The sequence below is a fragment of the Barbatula barbatula genome (genome assembly GCF_947034865.1).
Source record: "Barbatula barbatula genome assembly, chromosome: 3".
NCBI lineage: Eukaryota > Metazoa > Chordata > Actinopteri > Cypriniformes > Nemacheilidae > Barbatula > Barbatula barbatula.
The window spans coordinates 7,821,642-7,833,410 of record NC_136764.1 but is presented as its reverse complement, the minus strand read 5'-3'; the positions used below and the strand labels follow the sequence as shown (position 1 = coordinate 7,833,410).

Genomic DNA, 11,769 nt, shown 5'->3' with positions numbered 1-11,769 from the left:
GAGCGCAATCCAGGTGCATGTGTACCTTCCTGGAAAATCAAGGCTGCTGTTATAGGCTAACCTTAAAGTGCTTTTTATCCTTATAGGAGAGCCTTATGAAAGTCCCAAAGAACTTTTTATTCCGTTCATGTTGTTATAAAACCACGTATGTTTTCGTGCTTGAAAGAACCCAAAACATGAAGAACGTATGAAGCATAAAGAACTTTTTACCCTCCATTTATTTAGTTCACTTAAAATCCTTATTACAATTGTATGAGCATTTGCATTTATCACATAGGATTGAATTAAATTTTATTTTATCATTTCTCCTTAATTGGAACTGCAGTACATTAACAGCATAAAGGTCATAGGTTTGATACCCAGGAAGCACAAAATGCTTTGAAGAAAAGCATTTGCTAAAAACATTAATGTACATGCACCGTGACTCACGCTGCATTTAAATCAGCTTGTTTGTTTTGCCAGAATGTGTTTTTCCTGGGAATTAATGCCATGACCTTGATGTCAGTGCTTACAAAAAAAGTGATATGACTTATAAGATGCAGTGAAGCTTTATTTTTGGAATATACTCATCTTTTTTTCATATATCTGTTCGTTCCAGATTCTGTGATTTATAAAACTTCACATTTATGTGCATTTAACAGCCTGCCCTGCATACATTTTACACAGGGACCAGCCCATACACACACAAGTAGACACAGAAATACAAACACACATACTTACCATGAAACACTGACCCAGAATTCCTGGAGCTCTTGATCAGATCAGCAAGATGTGAGCACTATCCACAGTGACAATCCGTAGAGATTGAAAAAGAAAGAGAGCCTATTTGTTGTTCATAATAATTGTAACTTCACAAAACGCCATTGATGTGTTTGTTTTAATGCATTCTATGAATTGTGTCCAGTAAAGTAATGAGAATCAAATTATAGTTTGTCGGGTCACGGACACAGTGCTTTTTTTTACCATTTCAATGATTGCCTGAAGAAAAGGTATGCAGATGTTTTGGCATTTTCTGTGTGTGGGATTCTGCAGAATTAATATGTAAATTGGCACTGAGAGTACTAAACTATTCCTGGTTGCTGAAAGGACAAAATGTGAATAAACAAACATTCTAAAAAATAAAATAAAATGGATAAACAAACATGCAGAAGAATGAGTAGAACTTTGCTGATGATGAGCGTTTCAATCCTGCAGAGCTTTCTGCAGTGTGGGCCTGGATATAAGCCTTTCAAAGACAACCCTACAGAGCTTTGGGGGCTTAATACAGATCTGTAGGTCTGTTACTATGTAGAATAGTGAAATGATGAATCTCTGCACTGAGCCAAACTATAATCACTGCCCCCTAGTGGTACTGCCAGGCCCTGCGAGTCGACTAATCTCTGGACTGCAGAGCTGGTCATAAATGGAGAAGTGATTCAATAAGGTTCCATCTTAAGGAGCCCATACTATGCTCATTATGTTCCCACTAGAATACATTTCCTTCAAGTAAAAATGCAATATCTCTATTTCTACAGCATTTTGACACACTTGGTCAGATGGCGTAAGTCTGTTTTTATTTGGTTCAACCGCATTTGTACTAAGCGCACAACAAGACAGAGATGACGCGTTCAACTGTCTGTCATCAGCATTGTAAATCCTCCAAAGTTTTTAATACTTTCATACAATAAATGTAACATCTTTCTCTCTTTTGACTGCCGTTATATATGGAGACTGACCTGTCTCCATATTGTCAGACTCTCTCTTTTTAATTTTGTTGAAAGTAGTGAAAACAATATTGTTGAGTTTTTCTTTTGTTATGTGAACAGATGAGAATGCAAAAAAATATGCGTGGTAGTCTCCCATTAACCGCTATCCACCTTTTTCACAATACGCGAAATTACCCATTATGCGTTTAGGGCTGCTTAACGGTTCGCCACTTTAGTTATATATATATCAGCAGTAGGCAGGGGGGGTTCGGGTGGTTCCCCCCCCCCCCCATCACTGCCAAAGGTCCAGAATTTAAGTCTGTTTTTTATGTGATTATTGTCATCATTATTTTAATCAATGCTTGTGACAAATTTCTGGGTTGCTATTTCAAATTAATATGATTATTATTGCAGGACAGCAAAGAGAGTTCTCGCAATACACTTTTCAAAGCAACGTGAAGCATCGCCTCTGAATGATGCGAGGGGAGGGGTTATATATATATATATATATATAGGCCTATATGGCCCGCCCACAGATTTGGACCGGCCCTCTGAACAATGCCTATAGTGTGTTGCCTTTCAACTGGCTGGCTACGGACCTGTATATGCATTACAAAGTTATAGCTTCAAAGCGTTTAAACAGACTTTTAATACTTTTATATCATTTAACAGCATAATGTTAAATAGCAGTGTCTAAATTGCGAGCATGGACCGTAAAAAGCAACTTTTTTTCTCACCGCAAGAAGTTGGACTGCGACATATCTGGGATGATGACATTGAACTCCTCCGGAAAGTACATTTGATATATCGTATTATTTACGTAAACGGTCAAAATGTTAATATTTATAAAACACTTTAAAATAAAACACTTTAAAATAAAACACGCAGCGTTAACATTGGACGAATTCTTTGCCATAACCATCACCAGTTCACATTTCTAAAGCGGAAGTTGCTGAGTCCAGTGTTCTTAACAGGAGAGTCGTGATCTAACAGGAAGATTTTTATAACCTCACCAGATATAAATAAACCTGATCACATCGCGTTGGATCATTTATAAAATAACGCCGTATTGGAGACATCTGGATGCGTCAGGTTCTGTTTTGTAGCGATACAGCCGTTGTGTTGTTAAACGTGCCTTTATTTATAGAGGTACGATGCTGACTTGGCCAAACATACACTTAAATACATAAAAATATTGTGTATTTCATGTGTCATCCAATGTGAATACATTTGTTTGAATACTGCACATGTGTTATATTAAACTAATTTAGACATAAATATTTACATCAAATGTTGTGGTCATAGTGCTGATTTTATCTAAAGATTTTTACAATCCTCCGCCTTTGGAAGTCCATGCAATATTGCAGAGAAAACACAGTGGCTTATCGACAGAGCAAAATCCCTAACTCAACTTTTGAGGGCGGGCCAAAGTAGCCAGTAGGCGGGCATTATGCAAATCTATAACATACTGACTACAAAAAAGTTTTGTTGTTGTTGGACAGATTAACTTGTTTAGTGTGGACTTAAAACAAAGGTAAATAAAAAAGCCTATGTAACATAAGCAAGAAAAAAACCCCGCCCTTTAAAGAAAAAAATGTCATTTTGAATTAGGTTTTAATGGTCTGTGTGACAAAGGCAGAAAAATAAAGATTAAAGACTGAACTTGTCAGTACAGGAAGCCAGAAGAGAGGGTAGATATTGAGGACAAAAGAGTCAGAAGGTCGGAGAAAAGTCAATACTTTAACATTTACCCATAATCCCCCTGGGTTAAGAAGAGGACACGGGTGCATGAGAAGTACCCGTGATTCCCGTGATTTGTGTTGGACACAGGGAGGGATTGGGAATATGAATACACTTTTATTCAATATTCGTTTTCAATATTTCAGCATGCATCGTACACTGAGGGCTTATATTCCCCATAACCCTTTGTGCTATAGAAGAGCTCATAATGTTTTAATAAAGAATGTGAGACATTATGATGAATATAGTTTTATTATTATAATTATTATACAGAAAAAGCTTGAAAGACAGATTTAAAAATGTCAACAGCAGCAAAAGCAATATGAGAAAACCTGCATCTGAGCAGAGTTTGTGCTTTTCGAATGTGCTAAAGACATTCAGGTGGGCTACAAATCACAGACAAGACGGCACAAAGTAAAACACACGGGGGAACACGAAGAGCTCCTCATGGCCTAATAATTGTTATAATGAGAGTCAATTCAGTTTCATATCACTGTTTCTAAATTTAGTTTTAATTCATACCTCTCGCAGTAGTTTTGTGACTAGATCAAAATTGCAATGATTTAAAGTTTCAAAGTTACATACTGTGAGGGTCCAGACTGATTGTTTTGTCAACATACACACTACTGAAGTACACTACTGAATTACAAAACGCACACCGGTGCTTACACATCGCCCATGAAAGTGTCTTTACATTAGGTGTCAAACTGCTGATCACAGGTTTTCAGTCGATTTCGTGTTAGTCGACGTGAATTGAATTGAATATGTCACCAATCCAGGATCAGTCTGGTTTCATCAGATTAACGTTGGAATAGGAATGGAAAAAACAGCATTAAATATATGATTGTCACAGAGGAAACAAATATATAAAACTAGATATAATTTGTATAAATTATATCTACACATTTGTGTTCAACTGTTTTGGTTTTACACAGACCATCAGAAACAAATATAAACAGCAGTTTATGACCTCAAAGTACTGTATCTCATATTTTAAATATAATCTATTTATTAAAATGTCAAAAATAACTCAAAAATGGTCTTTAATCCAAGAAAAGTTTGTAATATTTAGCAAATGTTAGGTCTTATTATCTTTAAACAAATGTACTATTAAATATATAAGTATAGTTCAATAGTAATGCATGCAATAACGCTTAAACAATACTTTTGGCTGTTGGAAATTGTCACCAATTTATTCATCTAATACCCTGTAAGGCCAATAGACTGAATCGAGCTACTGCATTGTTGCTATGGAAAGGTTATGCAAACCGTTCAACGATCACATGATGTTAATTTCTATATCAAATTCATTTGGAAGTTGCAAAGATGAGTTGGCTTTAATCATTTTCATCATTTTTTTGGCACTTTTCTTTATTATTTAGATCCCCAACATGATGCAGTGGCACTAAAACTCGGCATATACACTTAATGACTTTCCCAGGCGAAAGCCGGCAGTCATGAGCGCAGTGCTAATTTTAACACTGCCGAACTCTCAATAAGCTAATGCTAAACTGTGCTGTGATGGTGCAACTTGGAATGCCTTGTCACCATAGTAACACGTTCACGTCTTTTTTCAGGTACATGTGAGTCTAACCAACGTGACTGTAAACAAAGTGCACAGACGTGTTCGAAAAGATTGTTTTAAAAATAGTACTGGTTTGTCAGAGCTGTCAAAACTTCACTGGTTAAAGAAAGGCATTAGAAACGTTTAAAGGAATAGTGCACCCAAAATGAAAATTGATTCCTTAAATGTTTACTCATCCTCATGCCATCCCAGATGTACATAAATTACCTATTTTAAGATGAACACAAATATTAAATGGCATCATTTTATTTTCCAATTAAAATGTTCAAGCTCCAAACACACAGGCTACATTTTTCATTTAATATCCCGATTTTGTGATTCTTTAGCAAGGTTGAAACCAAAACAAATATGGTGACATAAAGTTCTTGGTTCTTGCATGTTTCGTGGCAAAACATTATATGACTACTAGTCACAACACGTGCAGTATAGTTTACAGTTCAGAAGGCATCTGGGATGGCATAAGGGTGAAAGAAACTATGTTATTCCTTTAAGGCTGATAGATTATTATGATTAATATGATTAGTACATACTGTACAAATCAGACATATAGCTCAGTTCCACATACTAGTAAGCTGCCTACCTAGACAGCATTTTAAGGCTTCATAGGCACACATAAATGTAGAGTCTGTTCCAAAACATATGGCATCAACTTTGTGCTTCCTATTTTGACCAAACACTAGGAATGAGGCAATTCCAGAATACACGGCAATGAAGTTAAGAAAAAATAAAGTGTCGACAAAAATCAGAAAAATAAACTGTATAAATATACTATATTTTATTTAATACAGACAATGAATGAGGCCAAACTTGAGAAGCACTATTTGTAGTGAGTCGCTGCATAGCAAATCAATCACTTGAGGTTTTAAAAAAGATGATCCCTAAGAAGGTAGCTTACTACATAGACAGCAGTCATCAAGAGTAGGAACAGAGCTGATGTGTGAATGTAAAGGCAGTGTCGTTTTTAAAACATCACGAGTTTAAAATCGACTGAAAACACAGCAAGGAGACACAAGTATTTCCCCTTTGGGGAAAGTATTCTATGCTAGGCATTAGCGACTATACATTTAAAAACCTAACTTGAAGAAGAAAGCTTGGACCGCTTGACAGTCCAATCAAAGTTAAATTTACACAAAATTTTCCATACCTCGGTACATTCTTGTATCCGTTTAAGCCTCAGATTCTGACTGGTCAGTCGTTACACTGCCGTTCTGCTCCCCTACGACTGATTGGTCCTGCGTATTTGTAACTCCACCCACAATAAACGTGGGCCCATCCCCCTCCCTTACAGATTCGGAATCATTGGACTTCCCCGTTTGCTCAGTCAGATTAGGCCCCTCCCATTTCTCTTCGTCCAGACGACTGGAAATCGACCAATAGAGATGAGCATCCAAGCGAGCGGCGGTCAATGCCAACTCTCTCGCCGAGCACGAGGGTGTATTTACCTTTAATAAAACACCAATGAATCAACTTTAAAAAAACATGGGGAAAAAAAGCTGAATTTGTGTGACACAAACCTCAAACGTGTGATGAAAGGCCCCGTAGTCCACGTCAAAAAATCCCTCAGCGAGTGACATCATAGGGCTGAACCTGTGACCCCATAACAGCTCCTCAGCCAGGTAAGAGCTCCGCGCTTGACACGTCATTCCTGTACATCAAATACACGTGTCTATTAAATAATCATCCGAGCATCACATCCTCATCTGATACGTCTGTGTGCGTGTGTCTATTTGGACCTGTGGCCTCCACCATCCCTTCCAGGATGACAACGATCTCAAAGTCCTCTTTCTCCAGCTGCGATTGTGACATGTCCCAGAACGGAGAGCGCACATCGATCTCATGAGAGATCACAAGTGGAGACACGAGAAACAGACGATCGTCTCCCGTCTCGAAACCGACGCTGATGTCTGTCTGATCCAAAGGAATAAATTCACCTAGGAGTCAGAGAACATCACCTTAAGCTTTATAGCGATCAATAAACACGCGGTGAACTCAAAGTTTTGAATTGAAATTTTGCATAAAATGTAAGTGTGCTATTTCTATAGTTTTATTAACTAACACATTTTAAAATATACGTGTTTAATTCTTAGAAGTATACTTAAAATGACACTTAATAGTACAGTATACTTGACTTATACTGACAGAAAACTATATTTGTCCTCAATCATAATTGATCAAGAAAGTATTTTAAGTATACTTGGGTTGTTATTGTGTTTTCTCTTTAGTAGGCTACTACATTTTTGTATTACTCTCAGTATTAGCTTACTTAACACATTTGTATGTCCTTGAAGAGTTTATTTGCAAAAACAGAGAGAAATCATTGTTTAATATTGTATTTTATTGTGTGTTAATATACTTATTATCATTTAATCACAACTGCAGTTTGAGTGATATTATGCACAAAAAAGAAACATGATTATTGTTTTTGTTTAAACCAAGTTATCTGTTTTTGCAAATGTACTTTTATAAAAAAATATGTGCCACTGTTCACTTAAAGTATAGTTGCAGTACAAAAAAACATATCTGTAAACTATGGTGTCCTCAAAGTTTACTACTGTCACACTTTATGTTTACTTTTATAAGATAAAAAATGCGCCAATTTATTGAAATATTACACTTAAGTATACTACTACAAATAAAAATATACTTAAACTTTCCTTTCTTTATAAGGGTATTTGATGTTATTGTGAACCGGTACGTTTACATTTCAGACATACAATATATAATAACAAATCATTAGTTGATTTGATGACTTATTCGTTTAAATTAACTAAATTAATCCACTTAAGTGGTATGTAGATTTAAAAGCACTGTAACTCTATTAACTGCATCTACAAATCTATTGCACTCTAACTTCAATAACTGCATTAACTTATCTACTGCTCTGTAACCTATAAACTGCATTAACTCGTATACTCCACCGTAACTTCAACAACTGCATTAACTCACCTATTGCATTGCAACTTTAATAGCCAATGTCAATAATGTATGCATACCTAAGTCACTTGCACTATTTTAGTCTAAATTATTACCTGTTCATATCCACCTGTACATTAATGTTCATAGTATATAGCCATCTGTATATATTGTTCATAGTATATACCTACTGTCATATTTTCATAGAACATTCCTACTGCAAAATATTTTTATAGTCCATGCCCACTGTATTATATTCTCTCATATTGTATTCTGTATTTATTCTAACTGTATATCCTGCACTTGCAAACTGCACTTCTGGTTAGACCTAAACTACATTTCGTTACACTGTACTTGTATATGTGTAATGACAATAAAGTTGAATCTAATCTAATCTAAAAAAAAGCACAATTTGCTTGCAATGCATTACAACATGTGACCAGCAGGTGGCACTACAAGTCACTAAATAAATCACCCAGGACGCTGCTGTCGGATATGAGGTTAATTTTGATACTGAATGCTGTCTTACCCTCTTGTGTCTGTTTGGATTTGATAAGTTTTGCTCTCATGTTGGCGCCCACGATATGGGAAGATCTTAAGTCCCCCACTCTGAACATCAGGCAGAGCTTGTCATCCCTCTGCGAGATGATAGCGTTACGGGAAAACACCAACGTCTCGGCACGCTTGTTTGGCTGTGAGATCTTCACAAACATGCATCCAACCTACAGTAGAGACAAAGGAATCAAATAATGAGAATATTTTCACATTTTCAAGCAGATTTGTATGGGCTGCAGCACAATACAAGGGCGATGTGGTTGGTTGCCAGGGCTTTGCCATGTGGTTGCTAAGTGCTTACTAACTGCCAATCAGAACAACTCAAATATGTCTCTATGATAATCGGTCTTCTGGATGTAGTTGCTGTACAAGATGTAGATTTTTTATTATACAATATACAAAACTGTGCTGGAAAATGTACATTTGTTTTGTGTTATTATTAATTTGTTTGTTCAAATGCAATTTGAGCAATAATAAAAAGAAGTGTTACCTTAACAAAAAGAGGACAAATATGAAGAAATTGTGAAAACGTTGGTTTAATAGGATCATTTGGAGTTAAGAAATGCAGTTAGCAGAGAACATGGCATTTGGTAGAAGTGTGTGCGTGTCTGTCTAAGCGAAACAGCCCTGCGGGGGAAAATTTGACCCAGGACATGGAGATATAAATGAACTCGTCATTACCCAAACATAAAACAAGGACACATGTAGAAAGAAATCAAAGATTGAAAGAGGGTCTTAATAAGTAAAATAATTAAAAGAAAAGAAAACAGACGGATCAGATCACACAGAGAGAGCACATCTGTGGTCCAAAACACGAGACTTATTTACTTCAGGTTATGGATGATATAACTTAACACAAGGTTGAGCCATTTTGGCCAATTTTGAGCACGGACCAGCAAATCCGAGCCATGAGAAATGAAAAACTTTCACAGTCGGCATTGATGCATTCTGTTCTATTCCAGTCCATCCATTATGAGCGCGTTATTTACTTATTTAACACTCTGTGTTCCGTATGCACCTACCATAAAAGCATTGACCATAGATCCCAGTATAGCCTGCAGCAGGAGTAACATGGTGCCAACTGGACACTGATCTGTAATAACCCGGTGACCGTAACCAATGGTCGTCTCCGTCTCGATGGAGAAAAGAAAGGCAGAGACGAATCCATTAACATTATTCACGCATGGCGTCCATGACTCGTCCTCTAAATGATCCAGATCACCCCTGTTACGAGAAAGCGAGAGAGTTAAGCGAGAGAGAAAGGAGATAATGACAAGCGTGCACTTGTCCAATTTTGGAAAACATGGGTTCGCTTTTTTGGCTCACGTCTCATTGTGCAGCGAATACTTGTTTTCAAGTGTCCACCTAAACATTACTTTTAGCTTGTTTACAGTTATGATGATGAGTGCAGATGCATTCAAAATCCATATTTTCGGACAACGGTCGATTACCAATTATAAATCTACACTTGTGTTCACAATAAAGGAAAATTTCATCTAGAACGTGCTACACTGTAAGAACAACCATAGGATTTACTAGATTTCTTTGTTGATTTGCACAACGTATTTTTAAAGAGTACATTTTGCTTTAAAGTTTTTTGTGTCAAGATTTACGTTAAAAGAACGTGTGCAAAATCTGATTTTGCACAACTGTCACAACAAAGAAAATCTAACTAGTTGTTGTTTACAGTGTAGTATCAAGTACCTAGTAGGTTCTAAGTAATGTATAATGTATAAATGTCTTTGTTCTGACGAACACAGAGAAATATATTTGAAAGAATGTATATAACCAAATTGTTCTTGGCCACCATAGTCTACCATAGTAGAAAAAGGCTTCATACATTTCTTTGTTCTGTTAAACAAACAATTATATTTTGAAGAATGTAAAGCAAACAGTTCCGGGGCACTTTTAACTAACATTGTGCTTTCTTTTACTATGGTAGTTAATGATGGCCAAGAACTGTTTGGTTACAAGCTTTCTTTCAATTCTCTGTGTCCATCAGAACAAATAAATGTATACAGATTTGCAACAACTCAAGGGTGAGTAAAAGATGACTGAATTTGTTTTGGTGTCGGGGTGACCTGTCCCTTTATTGTAAAGACAACTACAAGAATAAGTATAAAATACTGAATTGTACTAAGTATATCTCCATCAAAAAACAGCTATAAATATACCCAAAATAGAAACATTTCCGTCCGTATATGTCAGGTACTTATGTGAAGAAGTAGACTCAAAGCAATTTTTCCTATTTTAAAGTATACTTATAGCAATTTCAAGCCAATCTTGTTCTGTTCCAAAATGATCAGGAACACATCGTGCATCCACAATATTTTCCACCGCTCATCCTAAAAAACACTAAAAAGTTATACATAATAATAGAATGTGAAGGTTTATATTATTCGTACCTGCAGTATGCAATAAGGTACCATATTGCTCCAAAAAAGAGCCAGGTCACCGCATACGCCATGACAAAGACGAGGAGAGAGCAACGCCAGTTCAGATCCACCAGCGTGGTGAAGATATCCGTCAGGTAACGGTACGTCTTCCTCATGTTCCCGTGCTGTACGTTACAACGGCCGTTCTTCTCCACGTAACGCTGCCTCTTACGCTTGATGCGTCCTGGACACAGACATTGAGATGAGGACAGAGACTGATTCTCTACTAGATGAAAATCATCTTGTTTAACAGCTTACCACAATCCATATTAAATAAAGAACATAGAGAGAAGTGAGAAACTTTCAAGTTAAACATTCAATTAACATGTGGTAAAACATCCAGAGCCTGTCTAGACGTTAGTTCAGTCTACATTTCAGCTGTAAGACAGACAATACATCCTGTGAGACAACTTCAATTACACCCAGATCCCAAATGATTCATTCTTACCCCAGCCAAACCTGCCCCTCTCTTGTCCCGCCCCCTGCAGTTTCTTCCGGGGCTGATTGGCTTGTGCCTCCCTCGCAGCCATCTTGTCCTGGAAGGACATGTTGTTATTGGTCGACGGTGGTGGGGGCGGAGCCGTATCTGTGGTTACCACGTGTCCGAGCTCCTCAGATGCAGTCTCTTCGCTAGTGGGTGGACCATCCTTAGGAGCCTCCTCCGCAGTCTCCTCCCCTTTCTCTGGGACCGGGAGAGACAGGGATTCGGGGCACGTGAAGAAGCCGGTGTTGTCGAGTGCCATCTCTGTGTGTGTTTTAGGTAGGAGTGGAACTAGTGTAATTATGTTTGTTAACAGCGTCTCCTCCAGAGTCTTATTCTTGGTCACAGAATTTCATTTGTGCCTTCGTCTGCTTT

The 11,769-nt window shown here is 37.2% G+C and overlaps 1 protein-coding gene across 1 annotated transcript; it reads right to left on the bottom strand.

Moving 5' to 3' along the window:
• Nucleotides 1-5,765: 5,765 nt before the first annotated feature.
• kcnj9 (potassium inwardly rectifying channel subfamily J member 9) lies at nt 5,766-11,769 on the bottom strand. Its single transcript, XM_079452415.1, has 7 exons — nt 11,362-11,769; nt 10,884-11,097; nt 9,501-9,702; nt 8,453-8,645; nt 6,744-6,941; nt 6,525-6,655; nt 5,766-6,452 (listed from the first exon to the last, which is right to left on the bottom strand). The coding sequence occupies exons 1-7, from the start codon at nt 11,654-11,656 to the stop codon at nt 6,177-6,179; spliced, it is 1,509 nt and encodes a 502-aa protein (XP_079308541.1). The 5' UTR covers nt 11,657-11,769; the 3' UTR covers nt 5,766-6,176.